General features: G+C 50.0%; 2 protein-coding genes and 1 long non-coding RNA gene across 5 annotated transcripts in view; 1 reads left to right on the top strand and 2 right to left on the bottom strand.

Annotated features, from left to right (window-relative positions):
* The window catches only part of DDB2 (damage specific DNA binding protein 2), a 28,955-nt gene extending 24,123 nt beyond the window's left edge, over positions 1 to 4,832 (top strand). For both annotated transcript variants that reach the window (XM_060176481.1, XM_007519153.3), the window contains 3 exons: positions 3,354 to 3,518; positions 3,665 to 3,710; positions 4,415 to 4,832. In XM_060176481.1, the coding sequence (XP_060032464.1) occupies positions 3,354 to 3,518; positions 3,665 to 3,710; positions 4,415 to 4,458 (255 nt within the window). In that variant the 3' untranslated portion in view covers positions 4,459 to 4,832. The remainder of the gene's footprint in view (positions 1 to 3,353; positions 3,519 to 3,664; positions 3,711 to 4,414) is intronic.
* Positions 1 to 17,404, bottom strand: part of LOC132533853 (uncharacterized) — a 39,605-nt gene that overhangs the window by 21,675 nt on the left and 526 nt on the right. The gene's annotated exons all lie outside the window — the stretch shown is intronic.
* Positions 5,285 to 17,252, bottom strand: ACP2 (acid phosphatase 2, lysosomal). Of its 2 annotated transcripts, XM_007519062.3 has the most exons (11): positions 17,099 to 17,251; positions 16,380 to 16,475; positions 15,904 to 15,990; positions 13,942 to 14,094; positions 13,718 to 13,816; positions 13,545 to 13,634; positions 13,001 to 13,133; positions 11,873 to 11,955; positions 11,670 to 11,776; positions 11,375 to 11,550; positions 5,285 to 5,832 (listed from the first exon to the last, which is right to left on the bottom strand). In XM_007519062.3, the coding sequence occupies exons 1-11, from the start codon at positions 17,210 to 17,212 to the stop codon at positions 5,699 to 5,701; spliced, it is 1,272 nt and encodes a 423-aa protein (XP_007519124.1). In that variant the 5' UTR covers positions 17,213 to 17,251; the 3' UTR covers positions 5,285 to 5,698. The 2 variants fall into 2 exon arrangements, with proteins under 2 accessions (XP_007519124.1, XP_060032465.1); XM_060176482.1 differs by lacking the exon at positions 15,904 to 15,990 and having other exon boundaries at positions 17,099 to 17,252.

The following is a 17,404-nucleotide window of genomic DNA, read 5'->3' as shown; positions in this document are numbered from 1 at the left end:
CTAATCAGCTCTGGCTTATTGGTGGCGCAGGGGGTTGAATCTGGGACTTTGGAGCCTCAGGCATGAGCATAACCATTATGCTATCTACCCTGGCCCCAAAACATCTTTCTCTTTTTCTTTCTGCCAGGGTTATCACTGAGACTTAATGCCTGCACAGAATTAACCGCTCCCAGTAGTCATTTTTCCCTTCTTTTTATGTGATGGGAAAAAAGAGAAAGTGTGAGGGGAGTGGGGAAGATAGAGACAAAGGCACTAGGGCCAGGCAGTGACACACCTGGTTAGGTGCACACATTATAGTGAACAACCCCCTGGTCCCCACCTGCAGGGGAAAAGCTTCATAAGTGGTGACGCTTTTCCCTATTACTTTCTCTCCCTACCTCCTCCTTCTCAATTTCTGTTTCTCTCCAACAATAAATAAATAAGAGGCACTGTTTCACTGCTCATGAAACTTCTCCCCTGCAGGTGGGGACCGGGAGCCTGAACCTGGTCCTTGCACTGAACCAGGTGTGCCACCAACCAGACCTGTAAAAAGACTTTAAGGCCTGAGGCTCTGAGATCCCAGCTTCATTCCTCAGCACCACCATAAACCAGAATTCTGGTTCAAATAATAATAATAATAAATAACATTAGTGGTCCTTCACCAATTGGAGTTTCTGTTGACCCAGCTGTTCTGGTCTCCAGTGCTGGATCTAGTCAGGCCAACTGACAGCTTCCAATGTGACTGGTTTGTGACTTAGTTCCAAGCCACTGCAGGTATCACTTCTTCTTTCATGCTAACCATGTCGTTCCTCCTCCTAATACTTTTTTGAGAAGCTTTCTTACAAGAACAAAACAAACCATATTTTTTCCTTCCTTTTCTTCTGGCTACTAAGAATTTTCTTTCAGGGGCTGGGTGGTGGCGCACCTGGTTGAGCACACTTGTTACAGTGTGCAGGGACCTGGGTTCGAGCCCCCGTCCCCCACCTGCAGAGGGAAAGCCTCACAAGTGGTGAAGCAGGGCTGCAAGTGTCTATCACCCTCTTCCCTCTCGATTTCTGGCTTCTTCTTCTAGCGTTTGCCCTTCTTCCGTAGCCAGTCAACAGCGTCAGGTTGAGCCTGATGTAAAGTTTCGAGACCTCCTTTGAATCTGGAGAGGTGGCAGTCGTTGACTATGTGGGTCATAGTCTGTCTGGAGCCGCAGGGGCAGTTCGGATCGTCTCTGGCTCCCCAGCGATGGAACATAGCGGCCCACTGGCCATGGCCTGTTCGATAGCGATTGAGGAGGGCCCAGTCATAACGTGCTAGGTCAAAGCCGGGTTGACGCTTGCAGGGGTCTGTGATGAGGTGTTTGTTCTTTACCTCAGCTGACTGCCAGCTCTGTTTCCAAGAGTCTGGAACAGAGAAGTTCAGTGTAGGCGTAGGAGACCAGATTGGATGACGAGACATCAAGCGTTGGACAGGGTGGGCGAAGATATCCGTGTATATTGGCAGGTCCGGTCGAGCGTAGACGTGGGAAATGAACTTAGATGATGCCGCATCCCGATGAATATCTGGCGGGGCGATGTTGCTAAGAACTGGCAGCCATGGAACCGGGGTGGAATGGATGGTTCCAGAAATGATCTTCATGGAGGAATATAATTTGGAATCGACCAAGTGGACATGGGGGCTACGGAACCATACTGGGGCACAGTATTCTGCAGTGGAATAGCATAATGCCAGAGATGATGATCTTAGTGTGGAAGCGCTCGCGCCCCATGAGGAGCTGGCCAGTCTTGCAATGATGTTATTCCTTGAGCCCACCTTTGCTGCAGTTTTTATGAGATGTTCGTGAAATGACAGAGTGCGATCGAGAGTAACGCCAAGATAGACTGGCTGGGCTTCATGCCGGATTCTCGTATCGCCAAGCTGCACATTAAGCTCACGCGAGGCCGAGGCATGGTGTAGATGGAAAACAGATGATACCGTTTTTGCAGTGCTAGGGATTAGTCGCCATTTTTTACAGTAATCAGATATCAGAGACATGTCTTTCATGAGTGTTTCCTCGAGGATGTCAAACTTGGATGCCTGAGTTGCACAGCAGATGTCATCGGCGTAGAATCGAGCAGCTTCATCGACTGCTATATGTGTTTCTTGTAGGCAAATAACATCTGCCTGATTTCTGGCTGTCTCTATCCAAATAAATAAGTAAAGATAACTTTAAAAAAAGAATTTCCTTTCAAATGTTTTACTGACTTTATTTTAATGAGATACAGAGAGAAAGATAAGAGACAAGAGCTCTGGCTTATGGTGGTGCTGGGGATTGAACCTAGGACCTCAGAGCTTCAGGCATATCTCTTTGCAGAACAATTAGTTTGTCTTCCCAACCCAAGTAAACATTTTTTACTTTTTAATTATCTTTTTTCATTGAATAGAAACAGCCAGATATTGAGAGAGGAAAGGGAGGGAAAAAGGGAGGGAGACACCTGCAGCCCTGCTTCACCTTTCGTGAAGCTTTCCCTCTGCAGGTGGAGACCAGGGACTCAAACCTGGGTCCTTATGCACTGTAATATGTGAGCTCAAGCAGGTGCGCCACCACCAAGCCCAACTAAACATTTTCTACTCAAGCTTTCATCATTGACATTATCCACCGTGATGCTGGGAGGAGAGTAGTGGGGCTGTCAGAATGTGCTCTCAAGTCCTGACTGCTTGTACTTGCTAGGGCGTTTGTTTTTCTCTCCACCGTAGGCTTACCCACTGCAGCCCACAGCCCCAATGTCTGGGTCAGGAGGATGTGAAAGCCTTTCACAGTGTGATCTCAGGAAATGCAGGAGAGAAATGGCCTGCAGGTGCCTAAGGGCCTGGGAGGCCATCAGGGGATTAATACTTTGCAGTGGGAGATAATGCACTGCGGCTGAAAGCTGTTCTTAAAGCCTCATTTTTTAATTAAAAAAAGTTTAATGTTTATTTTCCCTTTTGTTGCCCGTTTTTTATTAATGCTGTAGTTATTATTGTTTTTGTTATTGATGTCACTGTTGGATAGGACAGAGAGAAATGGAGAGAGGAGGGGAAGACAGAGGAGAGAAGAAAGACACCTGCAGGCCTGCTTCACCGCTTGTGAGGTGACTCCCCTGCAAGTGGGGAGCTGGGGGCCTGAACTGGGATATTTATGCTGGTCCTTGCCCTTTGCGCCACATGCGTTTAACCTGCTGCACTACCACCTGACTCCCTATTACTTATTTTTAATGAAAAATACAGAGGGAGACATCAGAGTTCTGGCTTGTGGTGGTACTGGGGACTGAAGCTGGTACCTTCAGGCATGGAAGTTTTTCACATAATTACTATGCTATCTTCCTGGCCTTGCATTTATTCCTGTGACCAGCCTTCCTCTTTCCTAGGCAAGCTGGCATCCTCGACACAACCTCATCGTGGTGGGCCGCTACCCAGACCCCAATTTTGAAAACTGTACCCCTTATGAATTAAGGACAATCGACATGTTTGATGGGAGCTCCGGGAAGATGATGTATCAACTCTATGACCCAGAATCTAACGGGATCATTTCGGTGAGGCTTGGGGACCTCAAAAGATGGGGAAGCAGGGATTCAACCTTACCCTCCTGAGTAAGGATGACCAGCAACTAGTCCTCCTGTGCTTGTCTGCCTCTGGCAGCACCTCCACCCCACTCATGCTTATTTCCTTGTCTCTGCAGCTCAGTGAGTTCAGCCCCATGGGAGACACGCTGGCTTCTGTGATGGGTGAGTGAAGTAGGTGGGTTCTGCAGCTGCCCACACATGGCCTCCTCCCCAGGGTTCAGTGTGGGCTAATCGCAGCTTAGCTCTACTGTCATCTTAGGGTGGAAGTCAGTAACAAACGTAACCGGGGGACAGTGGTTTTTCTAGCCTGGGATCTCTGTACCTCTTTTATTGATTTAATATGACGCAAGGGAGTGCAGTACCACTGAGCAGCTTCCTGCCAAATTATTTTTAATTTTTTTAAAAGAATTTATTTATTCATGAGAAAGATGGAGGAGAGAAAGAACCAGACGTCACTCTGGTACATGTGCTGCTGGGGATTGAACTCAGGACCTCATGGTTGAGAATCTGATGCTTTATCTACTGCGCTACCTCCCGGACCACTATTTTAATTTTTTTTTGAGATGGAGAGACACCACAGCACCACTCCACCCTCCGTGGAGTTTCCCTTGGTGCCCACCATCCACAGTGCTTCTATATGGAGCTGGGGCTTGACTCAGCGTTTCATGTTGGTAAGGTGTGTGCTGTACTGCATGAGCTATCACCTCCCTCCATTCCTCTCATTTTGTCTTGGTCATGGCAACCCCCAGCTGCTATTCCAGTGTTCTGGTGTTTCCTTACCAAGCTCCAGGCTGCCTGGGCCAACCCCATACTCTGAGAGCCTGTTAATGGCAAGTGCTGAGTCAGATGGGTGTCATTCCTTGTAGGCTACCACGTTCTCATCTGGAGCCAGGACGATGCTGGGAGATGAGACCTTAATGGACATAGGGGCTCGGAGCCACCCCGTGAGAAGAGGAGACTCTCTGTAAATAGGCCAAAGGCATCCAGCTCTTGGATCGGGACAGGGGCAGTGTGACGTGGGACACCGTGGGACTGCAATGCTGGGTTGTTGCTGCTCTCAGCTTAGCTCTGGAAACTGCTCCAGAGTTGGGGGTCCTACTGCCTCATTCCCCCCCCCCCCATCCTGACTTCTAGTTAGCCTGGAGCAGGGAGAGGAACTCTGGAGCCCAGTGACCTTTCCCTTCTGGAACAGGTAGGGTGGCTAGGTAGTGGTTTTCAGTTTGTGTTCACCATGGACGTGGCCAATAAAACTGTACCCAACTCAGCGTCAGAGTGGATCTTCCAGCGCTGGTCAGGTCAGAGGACTCTTTATCCCTTCCCCCCCCCAAAATGAAAAGGCATAGAAATAGCATGATGTATTCCAAAACCTTCATTCTTTGGAAGCTGCCCCAGCTCTGTTCTTTCAAGAGCTGTTCAGCCCCCAAGCTGAGTCTCCCTCAGGTCCCTGGAGGTTCCAGTCCAGCTGAGAGGGGTTCCTGTCTGCGTACCATATTTCATTCCCTTCCAAGGCACTCCCCCACCCGCACCCTCTCCTAAATCCCCTTCCAACCTGCTCCAGCTGCGGGGCTGACACAGGGCCGGAAGCACAGCGTCTGACTCCAGTGGTGCCTCCAGCCAGACAGGAAAGCTTGGCCGGCTGGCTAGCGGTTAAGTAATCAGGTTCTGTGGTGGCCAGTGTCTGTGCCCCTGATGTTGTGCAACTTTCCCCCTTAAAATAAGCACCGAGAGGCGAGAAGGACTGTGTCCTCTGAGTCATTTGCCAAAGTTTCTGGGCTGGAAGAGAGAGCGACACGGGCTTGGTGAAGGAAGGGGCGGTGCAGATCAAACACCGGTTCCTTCCATTTTTGTAACCCTGGGTCCATAGTGGAACTTAGGATGCTTGTCTACATTTTGGGTGCTTGGGGAGCAGGGAGGAGGCAAGTCCCACTTGGAGAAAGCCAATGTCCAGCATGGTACTCCGTAGGTATCAGGCACAGGCATGCTGGGTAGCAGGTGCCCTGGGCCATGCTGAGCCCCATTCGTTCACAAAGGTAATTGGAGGGAGGCCCAACCCAGGGTCTCCTGTCCATGGGCTGGGGAGCAGCAACAGTCAGGAGCAGGGGCCCAGCCCACCTCCCCTAGGAGGCAGAGGGAAGGGGGCTGAGTGGTTGTCAGGCGTGGTCCTCTGTGTCTGCAATGTGGCGGTAGCCAGGAGGCTGGGCCTGCATCCGGAAGAGGACGGTGAGCAGCAGCACTATGAGGAGGAAGAGGATGGAACCACACACAGCCAAGGCCACGATCACCTCTGGGTGAGAGGAGGGGTGGAGGAGAGAAAGGTCACATCAGTGTTCATTTAGCGAGTACCTATGATCCTCTGCTGAGTGCTGTCATTAGAATGGGGAGAGACACACTGAGACCAAGACAAGCCCCTGCCTCGTGGCCTTTATGTTTAGGAAAGGAGATCAAGTAAACGAGAGACAGGAATGATGGGCTGGTGATAAATGCTATAAAGTGAAACAGAAGGGACAGGAAACTGAGGGCGAGGCATATCATTCAGGGGAGGTGTCACTGAGGAAGTGACCATCTGAACAAAGACCTGAGCGTCCTTGGGAGTGGGCAGGGGACAGGAAGCTGATACAGAAAGCCTGATGTGGGAAGATACTTGGGATATTCTAGGGTGGTCAAGAAAGTCTGTAAGGTTGAAGCAGAATAAAGGAAGATCAGGTGGATGAGGGTGGATGACCAGACTAAGTAAAATCTGGTAGGTAAATGGTAAAGAACTTGGATTTGGGGCTGAGAAGCATAATGGTTATGCAAATGACTTTCATGCCTGAGGTACCAAAAGCCCCAGATTCAACCCCTAGAACCACCATAAGCCACAGCTGAGTAGTGCTCTGGTTAAAATAGTAACTAAAGGGAGTCGGGTGGTAGCGCATTGGGTTAAGCGCACGTGGCACAAAGCGCAGGGACCGGCATAAGGATCCCGGTTCGAGCCCCCGGCTCCCCACCTGCAGGGGAGTCGCTTCACAGGTGGTGAAGCAGGTCTGCAGGTGTCTGTCTTTCTCTCCCCCTCTCTGTCTTCCCCTCCTCTCTCCATTTCTCTCTGCCCTATCCAATAACAATAATAACAACAACGATAAACAACAAGGGCAACAAAAAAGAATAAATATTAAAAAAAATAGTAACTAAAAATAAAAAATGGGAGTCGGGCGGTAGTGCAGCAGGTTACGTGCACATGGCGCAAAGCACAAGGACCGGCTTAAGGATACCAGTTCGAGCCCCCAGCTCCCCACCTGCAGGAGGTCGCTTCGCAGGCGGTAAGGCAGGTCTGCAGGTGTCTATCTTTCTCTCCCCCTCTTCTCTCCATTTCTCACTGTCCTATCCAATAACAACAGCTATGACAACAATAACAACTACAGCAAGCACAACAACAATGGCAACAAAATGGGAGCAGTGGATTTGTAGTGCAGGCACTGAGCCCCAGCAATAACCCTGGAGGCAAAAATAAATAAATAAAATAAAATAAAAATAAAAATCTTCCCCTTTGGTGTATTGCACCAAAGTTAAGACTCTGGGGTGAGGGGGGAGGGTTCAGGTCCTGGAACAGGATGACAGAGGAGGACTTAGTGGGGGTTGAATTGTTATGTGGAAACCTGGGAAATGTTATGCATGTATAAACTATTGTATTTACTGTCAACTGTAAACCATTAATCCCCCAATAAAGAGATTTAACCCCCCCCTTCCACCTTGCAAGCATTACTAAAAAGAGTCCCACATGAAAAAAAGCAGCAAAAGAATTCCAGCTCTGAGGTCCCGGAGGTGGCGCAGTGGATAAAGCATCGGACTCTCAAGCAATGGGTCCTGAGTTCAATCCCCGGCAGCATATGTACCAGAGTGATGTCTGGCTCTTTCTCTCTCCTCTTGTGTTTCTCATTAATTAATAAATAAAAACTTAAAAAAAAAAAGAATTCCAGCTCTAAATGAGATGATCAGTGGTAGACTAGAACTAGGAACTCAAACAACAACAACAAAAAAACAAAGACACAGGAAAGAGGAGAGCAAAATAGAGCAGTACAATCAAATGTTGGTAAAACAAATCCAACTTAAAAAAGATTGTTGGGGGAGTTGGGCAGTAGCGCAGTGGGTTAAGCACATGTGGTGCAAAGCGCAGGGACCTGCGTAAGAATCCCGGTTCGAGCCCCCAGGGCCCCACCTGCAGGGGAGTCGCTTCACAGGCGGTGAAGCAGGTCTGCAGGTGTCTGTCTTTCTCTCCCCCTCTCTGTCTTCCCCTCCTCTCTCCATTTCTCTCTGTCCCATCCAACAATGATGACAGCAACAATAACTACAACAATGAAACATAAAAGACAACAAAAGGGAATAAATTAAATAAATATTAAAAAAAAAACTGTTGGGTGGGGGTATAACATAATGGTTATGCAAAGAGACTTTCATGCCTGAGGCTCTCAAGTCCCAGGTTCAATCCCCCACACCACCCTAAGCCAGAGCTGAGCAGTGCTCTGGTAAAAAAAAAAAAAAAAAAAACTGTTGTAGGGGCCTGGGCAGTAGCGCAGTGGGTTAAGCATGCATGGCACAAAGCTCAAGGATCTGTGTAAAGTGGGAGTAGATAGCATGATGGTTATGCAAAGCAACTCTCATGCCTGAGGCTCCGAAGTCCCAAGTTTAATCCCCCCCCCACCACCAAAAGCCAGAGCTGAGCAGTGCTCTGATAAAAAAAAAAAAAAAAAAGGACTGGTGTAAGTCCAGTTCGAGCCCCTGGCTCCCCACCTGCAGGGGGGTCACTTCATAGGCGGTGAAGCAGGTCTACGGGTGTCTATCTTTCTCTCCCCCTCTCTGTCTTCCCCTCCTCTCTCTATTTCTCTCTGTCCTATCCAACAACGATAATGATAAACAACAAGGACAACAAAAGGGAAAAAGATAGCCTCTAGGAGCTGTGGATTTGTAGTTCAGGCACCGAGCCCCAGTGATTAACTCTGGAGACAAAAAAAAAAAACTTGTAGATATTGTAAATTAGTCACAGCACTCATGGTAACCCAATGACATTCTTCAAGGCAATTGAACAACTTGTCCAAAAAAATTATGTAGAACCACAAAAAACCTTGAATTGCCAAAGCACTTCTGAGGAAAAAGGAAATAAATGTAGGTATCACACTCCCCAACTTCAGTTTATACCACCAAGCAGTGGTGATTAAAATGGTGTGGTACTGGGATGAAAAGGGACACACACACAACACCTAATATATGACAGAGGGGCCAAAACCACTCAATGGGGAAAAGGTTTCCTCAACAAATGGTGCTGAAAATCCTGGACAGCCACATGTAGAAAAGTGAAACTAATAGTCTGGGAGGTGGTGAAGTGGATAAAGCACAGGCCTCTCAAGCAGGAGTTCCTGAGTTTGATCCCTGACAGCACATGTGCCAGAGTGATGTCTGGTTCGTTCTCTTTGTCTCTCTTTCTTTCTCTCCTCTTCTCCCTCTCATTAATAAATAAAATTAAATTAAATTAAAAAGTGAAACTAGACCACCACTTAACACCATTACCAAAATCAGATCAAAAAATATATATAAAAGCCTAGATATTAGACCAGAAACTCTAAAATATATAGAAGAAAATATTCTCCATCTTTGCCTCAGCTTGGTTGGAGCTTGAAGGAATAATGTTAAATGAGATAAGTCAAAAAGAGAAAGATAGGGGCTGGGCGGTAGCACACATGGCGCAAATCGCAAGGACTGCCATAAAGATCCCGGTTCAAGTCCCAGGCTCCCCACTTTCTGGGGGTTGCTTCATAAGCGGTAAAGCAGGTCTGCAGGTGTCTTTCTCTTTTATTTATTTTTTTACAGTATTAACAATATTTTATTTTTATTAACATGTATTTATTAGAGACAGAGAGAAACTGAGAGGAAGGGAAGTTACAGAGAGACAGACACCTGTACCCCTGCTTCACCACTTTTGAAGCTTTCCCTCTGCAGGTGGGGATCAGGGGCTTGAACCTGCATCCTTGCACATAGTAGTGTGTGCTTAGCCAGATGATGTCTATCTTTCTATCTTCCCCTCCCCTCTCAATTTCTCTGTCCTATCCAACAAACTGAAAAAATGGCCACGGGAGCAGTGGATTCATAGTGCAGGCATCGAACCCCAGCAATAACCCTGAAGGCAAAAAAAAATAAAAAGACTTTCATGGCTAAGGCTCTGCAGTCCCAAGTTCAACTGCCTGTATCATCCTAAGTCGGAGCTGAGCAGTGCTCTCGTAAAATAAATAAATAAAAAGTCAACTCTCCTGTACTAAAAGTCTGGTGGGAACAAGGACAGAGTCAGAAAGACTTTCCAGAAATTCGGGTAGAGGTGTGACTAGACTAGACTAGACTAGACTAAGCAGGCAAGAGCGCGTCTTCAAGGTGAAGATGACAGGCCCTGTTAGTGGCCTGGACATGGGATCTGAGGAACAAGGTTTTCAAGGTTAACTCCTAGGGTTGTATTATGTAGCCTGGCAGCTGATGTGACAGTTGTTGGTTGGTTCAGAAGGTTGGAGAAAGAGTAGATCTGGGGGGCAGAGCATTGGGTTTTACACACAGCAGTGTGGTAAGGGTGGGGCTGTGGCTCAGTGGTAGAGTGCATGCGTTGCACATATGAATACTTAATCCCTAGCACAACGCAACAGTAAAACAGACGTATCAACCTTCGGACACATTGGCTGGCACCCATGTAGAGACCTCAAATCAGCAGTAAATAAGGGAGCCTGCGGCTCAGAGGAGGTTGTGACTCTGTGAGCCTTGAGACAGGACTCAGCATGGAGGGGGCAGGCCAAGGCAGGAGTTTAGACGAAATCACTGGAAATAGGAGCAGATGGGAGTGGGCAGGGGGAGCCCTCGGCCACCACCGTGGACTGGAAGAAGACCCAGGAAGGAAACTGCCTGTCAGTTAGAAGCCAAGAGCCAAGAAGACAATTTGTCTGTATATTCGACAAACAGTGCTGCCAGCACCTGCTCACTGGCTTTGGTAAGAGACCACTCCCGGGTCTAAGACAGAGTGGCTTCCGTGGGGGTGTGGTGGTGGTGGTGAGAGAGGCCTGCTCAGTGTGAGTCTTGAGAAGATAGGCAGTGAGAGAACAAAGCCGGTCTAGGCAACTCTTTGAAAGAGGAAGAGAAGCCAAGTGGTAGCTGGAGAATGATGGAGGCGGGCAAGTTTTGTGTTAGTTTTTGAGGTAGGCTTCATCCGGTAGTGACGGAAATGAGAGGAGAAGCCTGGGGCCCAGATTCCACATGGAGAGTGGGCATTAAGTGCAGCCTCAACCAGCAAGAAAGTGAGATCTGCTGGTGGGACAATGGGACACTTCTCTCCTGGGTGCTGCTGCTATTATTATTATTGTTGTTGTTATTTTGCCATCAGAATTATTGCTTGGGCTCAGTGCCTGCACAACTCTACCATACCTAGTGGCCTTACTTTTTTTCTTGGACAGAGGGTCAAACACACACACACACACGGAGAGAGACAGACAGACAGACAGACAGATAGCTGCAGCAGTGCTCCACCACTAGTCAAGCTTCCCTCTTGCAGGTGGGGACTAGGGGCTTGAACCCAGGACTTTGCACATAAAACATGCGCTCTACCAGGTGAGCTTCCATTCAGCCCTATTATTACTTTATTTTGGTGCTACAAGAAGTGAAAGCATCACAGAGGGCGAGGATAGGGAGATGATAGAGAATGGGCTGCAGGTGGGAGGTGGACTCTGGGGGACAGGCAGCAGAAGGCTGGGAGTTCTCCAACCGTATGGGTTTGACTCGAAAGTTGTTTGGGGACAAGCCCAGCACCAAGACCGGCAGCAGCTTACCTGTGTCTGCGGGACCACTGGCCAGCTGGCACTCTTGTTGCCAGTCCTTGGGCACCACAGACTCCGTAAGGCTCAGGAAGTCCTGCAGGGGGCAGCGGTGAGGGCAACCAGGCAGGGTCAGCGGCCAGGGTGCCTTCTTACTCTCGTTCCGGAAGTACATCTCCACTGAGAAATTCCTGAGGGTGGATGGGAGGCAAAAGGGGGGGGGCTGCTCGCCAGGCCTGTAACCAAGCCCCAGGCAGCCCACAGCTGCCACACCAGTGCCCCTGGAGGGCAGGCCAGCAGCCCCATTTACCCATTATCTTCCTGGTATAGCTCAAAGATGTGGCAGGAGGCATAGGGGGCCTGCTGCCCATTGTAGACATTCAGTGCCATTTGCAGGGCAACCAGAGTAGTGTCGTGCTGTAAGGGAGAGGTTCACCCATCAGTACTGCTCCTTCACACCCCCCGGCTCAGTCTAGGGGAGAAACCCAGCTCACTGGGCAGATGGAAGCTCACCGCAGAGTATATCAGCAGCTTCGGGAGTTGGGAGGAGGTGGCCATCAGAGTCAGGTTCGTCCGTATCTGAGCCAGCAGGACTCCTGAAGGAGAGACATCCCTGGTGTGACTGCAGCCACCACCGTCTGTCTTCTGATCAGACCTCCCTGTGGTCCTGTCACCCTCTGCTCTTTCCAGGTCTGGCTCCTGGCAGAGAGAACTCTCTAGCTGCCTAGGAACCCTCTGCTTGCCAAGAATATGTCATTGACCAGAGGAAAGCAAGATAAAACAAGCCCTCCTAACGTTCAGTCGAGAAAGCTGCCCATCTGTAAATGAGCTAGCTACAAGGCCCTGTCTGCAGCTGAGGAATCACTTCAGCTGGGAACAAATATAAACTCGAGATCACTCTCAGACACCTAAGATGGCGGCCCTGAGGAGCCCAACCATAAGCAGGCTCTGAAAACTAATTCCACGTCAGGAAGGCCTGTCTCCCTTGGGTGCTGAGTCAGGAAATGGCCTTGTGTATGACTCTCCGCCTTCTCTTTATTTTACCAGAGCACTGATCAGCTCTGGCTTATGGTGGTGCAGGAACTTGAACCTGGGACTTCAGAGCCTCAGGCACAAGAGTTTCTCTGCATAAGCATTATATTATCTACCCCCACCTTCAGCCTTCTTTCAAAGTGGCCCCTCAGGGTTTTCTAGAGGTGAGTAATAATATAAGAGGCCTTCTGAGGTGGGTGACACTTAAAAATGCAAATGGCTAGCTCAGTAGATGGCACAATGGCTGCAGCTTTGAACTTAAAAGCATGAGGTTCTGAGTTCAGTCCCTGGCATCACTTGTGCCAGACTGACACACTGCTTCTCTCCAAATAGATGAACAAAATTAAAATAAATAAATGTTGGGAAAGAAGCAAACAAGCCAGACTGTGGTCATTCAGATAGTGACAAAGACAGTGACAAACATGCAAAGCATTTAAAGAACAGGGGAGACTTTGGTGATTAATGAGATGACCAAGTGTCTGGTTTCCAAAGAGAAAGAGCAGAGAACATTTCAATGGGAGAAATAAGTATGTGAGGAAGCCCCGACGGAGGACAGCCAATGCAGTGGGGCCCTGAGGTGGGGAGTGACGTGCTGCTCTGGTCACTCACCCCCCTGAAGCCGGGCCTTCGCTGCCTGCTGGTAGATCCCGAAGAGGAATCGGAAGCTGAAGTCCTTCAGCTGGCTCAGCCGCTGCATGGTTTGGGGTGAGGCCCAGAGTGGCAGGACCAGCCCGTGGGTTTGCTGTGTGTCAGGGCAGGCAGGTTAGCTCCCGGGACCTAGGCCAGAGCCTCTCCTGGGGGCAGCCTCTTCCTTGGCAGGAAGGTGCCTGTGTGTGTGTAAGGACAGGGAGGACAGAGGTGAGTCCCAGGGACAGGACCCTGCAGAGTGATGGGTGTAGAAGGAAGCCTGACTCAGCAGAATGGAGTCAGATGCCACGAGAGCTACCAGGAACTGCTGATGCCGGATAAACCAATTCCTACTCAGAGGTTCTTTTTCACCCAGAAGGGAAGTTCGCTAGTTTCACAAGAAGCAGCTTGCCTGCACCTCCCCAGCGGGGCTGGTATCCAGGCATCATGACTTCTGCTTGCCCCGGTCTCCTGGGCCTGCTGAGGTGTGAGAGAAGGGTGGTCACAGAGGTCCCCTAGGACTCACCTCACAGAAGAGAGTGTCATAGACATTCCAAATGGTCTCCAGGGTCAGGTCTGTAAGCCCTGTCTCATTGGCCACCATCTTCAGAAATTGCTATGAAAAATGACAGGGAGGTGGGTGTCAGCCCTGGCATGGGATCCAGGGCCATGCGTTAGCCTCACCTCAACCCCACTCACTGCATTCTGGTTGCTCTCATTCTGGTACTCCGGTGTCTGCCGGGTCTCGTTCTGCAGCTGCTCGTAACGGGGACACGGGCCCAGGGGGAACTTCAGTAGCTACAGGCCATTGGGCAAAGGGGGTAGGGGGGTGGGAAAGAGGCAGAGGAGTTGGATGTCAACAGGCCTGTGACCAGAGCGGTCCCTGCCACCGCCGCTGCCAGTGCAGGGTTGGCCCGCCTTACCCTGTCCTCAGTGATGGGTACAGTGTGGACAGGGATGGGCTGCCAGGAAATGTTGGGGTTGAAGCGTTGGGTTCCATGAGGAGGGAAGAGTCCAGCCAGGTTGGCCTCAGCACTCATGAGCGTGCGGTCAAAGTCAGTGCTACGCACGTAAACCTACAGAGATGGGGACAGGAAGGGGCTCACTATGTGGGGGGGGGGGGCAAGGTGAGAAGCTATTCTTTTCTTTATTTTAAATTACTTATTTACTGGATAGAGACAGACATAGAAAAATCAGTAGGGAATGGAGAAATAGGAGGAGAGACCTGCAGCACTGCTTCATAGCTCAAGCTTTACCCCCTGCAGGTGGAGACTGGGGGCTTGAACTCAGTTCCTCCAACATGGTAACTAACATGCGTGCACCACCACTCGGTCCTTTATTTATTTAGCTACCCTTCCTTTGCTGGGGGGCTTGGTATCTGCATGACTCCACCACTCCCAGGGTTTTTTTTTTTTTCTTCTTCTTCTCCTTTTTTTCCTTGTACATACTGAAAGTGAAAAACAGTCTACGGCCATACCACCCTGAACACAACTGATCTCGTCTGATCTCGTCAGCTAAGCAGGGTTGGGCCTGGTTAGTACTTGGAAGGGAGAAAGTGAAAAACAGGAGAGAGAGAAGGAAAGACATAACACAGCACCACTTCCATGCCCTTGAGTGGTATTCCTGTGTGAGAGGTTCAAACCCAGGTCCTTATGCATGCTGGAGTCTGTGTTCCATCAGGTAAGCCATCTCCTAGCCCCACTATTATTATTATTATTTAATGTGGCACAGGGGCATGAACACATTTCCTCATGCATGCTCGATACAGCTGAGCTTCCTCTCACACCCACTGTTTTTTTTCCCTCCATTTTTGAGACAGAGAGTAAAGACACTTAAAGACACTTAGTACCACTTTACCATCCTAAGTTTCAGGGGACACAAACCCTGGGTCTTGTACACGGTAAGGCTTGTACTCTACCAGGTAAGATCTCTCTCAGCTCCAGAGACCCTATTACTGAGATAAATTACCTGGCAAACTGTAACAGCCCCACCATACATTTGACCCCATTCTCCTTCTCTGGCCTTCACACTCAGCTAGGAAGAACTGTAAGAACAGCTGGAGTTGAAATGCCCTCCCAGTCCAAAGTGCCTTGTCATAAAGCTACTGGGTTTATGACAGTGCCTGTTTCCCTATCTAGAGCAGGACCCCTAGGGCAGAAACTATCACCACTACCCGTCCCCCCCTACACACACTCACTCTAGCCCCCATTTATTTATAAACTGGCTAGGAGATGGGGAGAGGAAATAAGGAACAGAAAAAGAAAGGGGAAAAAAAAAAAACCGCTTGAGAATGGAGAGGAGGAAACTGTGGAGAAGGGCAAGGTCAGGACAGAGCTGGCCCCCAAGGGAACAAGAGCAGCAGTGAGAGGCTCCGTTGTGCTGTAGTGGTAACCTGGGAAACAGCCCTCCCTACCCCTGGGGTAGATAGAAGGCTTGGGGAGCCTGTATACTCGCCAAGCTTCCCGGACACACCCTATCTGCCCTGTGTAGTTTACCAGCTACCATCCCTATATTCTGCGCTCCGTGAAGACAGAGCAGGTCTGGGCAGAGTCCCGTTATATGCAAAATGTGAGCACAGTGCTAAGCCTGCAGTACTCGGTCCTCCCTAAGTGCCTTGGATGGAGAGCCTACATTATCTCACAGTCAGAAACCACTTGGCTGGATCTTTCTTTAAGGCTGAGATTGGATGCATGCACAGCTTTGCCTCTTGCCATCCAGGTGGTCTGGCCTTGGGGCTGTGCTCTGGACAGCTCTTGAGTGTCCTGTGTGATAGCTGGAAATGCATGAAGGAAGGTCAGAGTGCCCTGTCTCACCCTGGGCTCCTTGATGGCCAAAAGTGAACTAGCCAAGCCCATGCTCCTGGCCCACAGAGCACTAGGCCTTACCTCTTGCCGGTGGTAAGAGGCGTTGAGAAAACCATGGTAGCGTAGCCGTAGAGCCTGACCCAGCTCCCAGTGCTGTAGCATCCCCTCCTGCAGGCAAACCCAAGAGTTAAGGAAAGCCAGAGAGACAGGCCAGCCAGCTTCCCAGCCCCACAGAATCCAGGCATTGCTGCTTTGTAAGCTGACCCCTAGGGCTGGAAGTAGGATGGCTTAGCAGGTGGCCTGTTGTGCCTGGCACAATCAGGACACAGAGGAAAATGAAGCTAAAACATCTGGTCTAGGCTGGGGGTGTGGGGTGTGGAGGCAGATAGTGAAGCAACACTGCATGCAAAAGATCCTAGGTTCTCTCCCTGGCACCAACACTAGCCAGAGTGGAGTGGTGGTTATAATTAGCACCCACATGGGAAATTGGCGGTTTGGTGGGGTTCTGTAGCCGGTGCCAGTGTTGATTCTTTGCACAGCATTGGTGTCTGACCCACCTTGGTAAGCTGACCAAACCCCTGGGGCCATTCGCTTTCCTGATAGGGATCCTTGGGATATGTCTTCACTGGAGACCGGTCTCCATGTCGGTACAGCTAGTGAGAGAGAGAGAGAGTGAGAGAGAGAGAGAGAAAGGGTTGGGCACAGGTCAGAAGGGTCTCTTTGATTCTGCCCCTTTGGAGAAGGAAGACTCATCCCCTCTGGAAAGCCTTAAGTCGACCCACTCACTGCAAGAGACTTCAACTCAAAGGTCAGATTCCTGCAGGTTCAGAGGTTCTAACTTGGCTTAGCAACAGCCGCAGAGAACACAGGCAAAGCAGGGTGGGGAAGAAAGGCAAAGAAAAGACATTGCAATGGAGGAGAGGAAGAGGAAGCAGGGTGAACTGGAAAAAGCTCACCAAAGGCTTCATCAGGGGCGATTCCCCTAATGGTTTACTACATCCCTAAGGCAAGGCACCGACCGATCCCAATACAGAACTCTTTATTATGCACCCTTACATCAGCTTCCAACCTGCACCCTCCCGCCCCCAATAACACATGGGCCCACATAAATTCTGAGCCTGGGTCCCACCTCAGCCCTAAGCCTGTCGTCTCCCCTAAACCAGCTGCTCCTTCTCGGGACCCCAGACCCCAGCACAAGCCCCGCCCCTCCGTCCACCAGCAGGCCTGTGCCTTTTCCATCTTTAGCGAGCACTTTGGAGACCAGCTCTCTAATCACCAAGGTAACGAAGCGAAGTCTCCGGGCCTGGATGTGTGGAAGCACCAGCAGGCTCATGCCAAGAAGGAGCCGGAGAAGAGCCGCCCGGCTCCAGCCCAGCTGCCCGCCCGCCATCACCACTAGAGTGGCAGCGAGGAGACCGGAACCTTGGGGGCGGCACCGGCGGCAGCCGCCCGGACACCACCTAAAAGACACACGCCGGAAGTGCGCTCGCAGCCATCTTGCTACAGGAGAGGTAACCGGGAGGACGCCTGTGAAGGTGTGTAAAGGCTTCACGATTCGGCTGTGGCGTAGGAGCTTGCAAAT

The sequence above is a fragment of the Erinaceus europaeus genome, chromosome 17 (genome assembly GCF_950295315.1).
Source record: "Erinaceus europaeus chromosome 17, mEriEur2.1, whole genome shotgun sequence".
Lineage (NCBI taxonomy): Eukaryota > Metazoa > Chordata > Mammalia > Eulipotyphla > Erinaceidae > Erinaceus > Erinaceus europaeus.
This window is presented reverse-complemented; position numbering and strand designations above follow the sequence as displayed.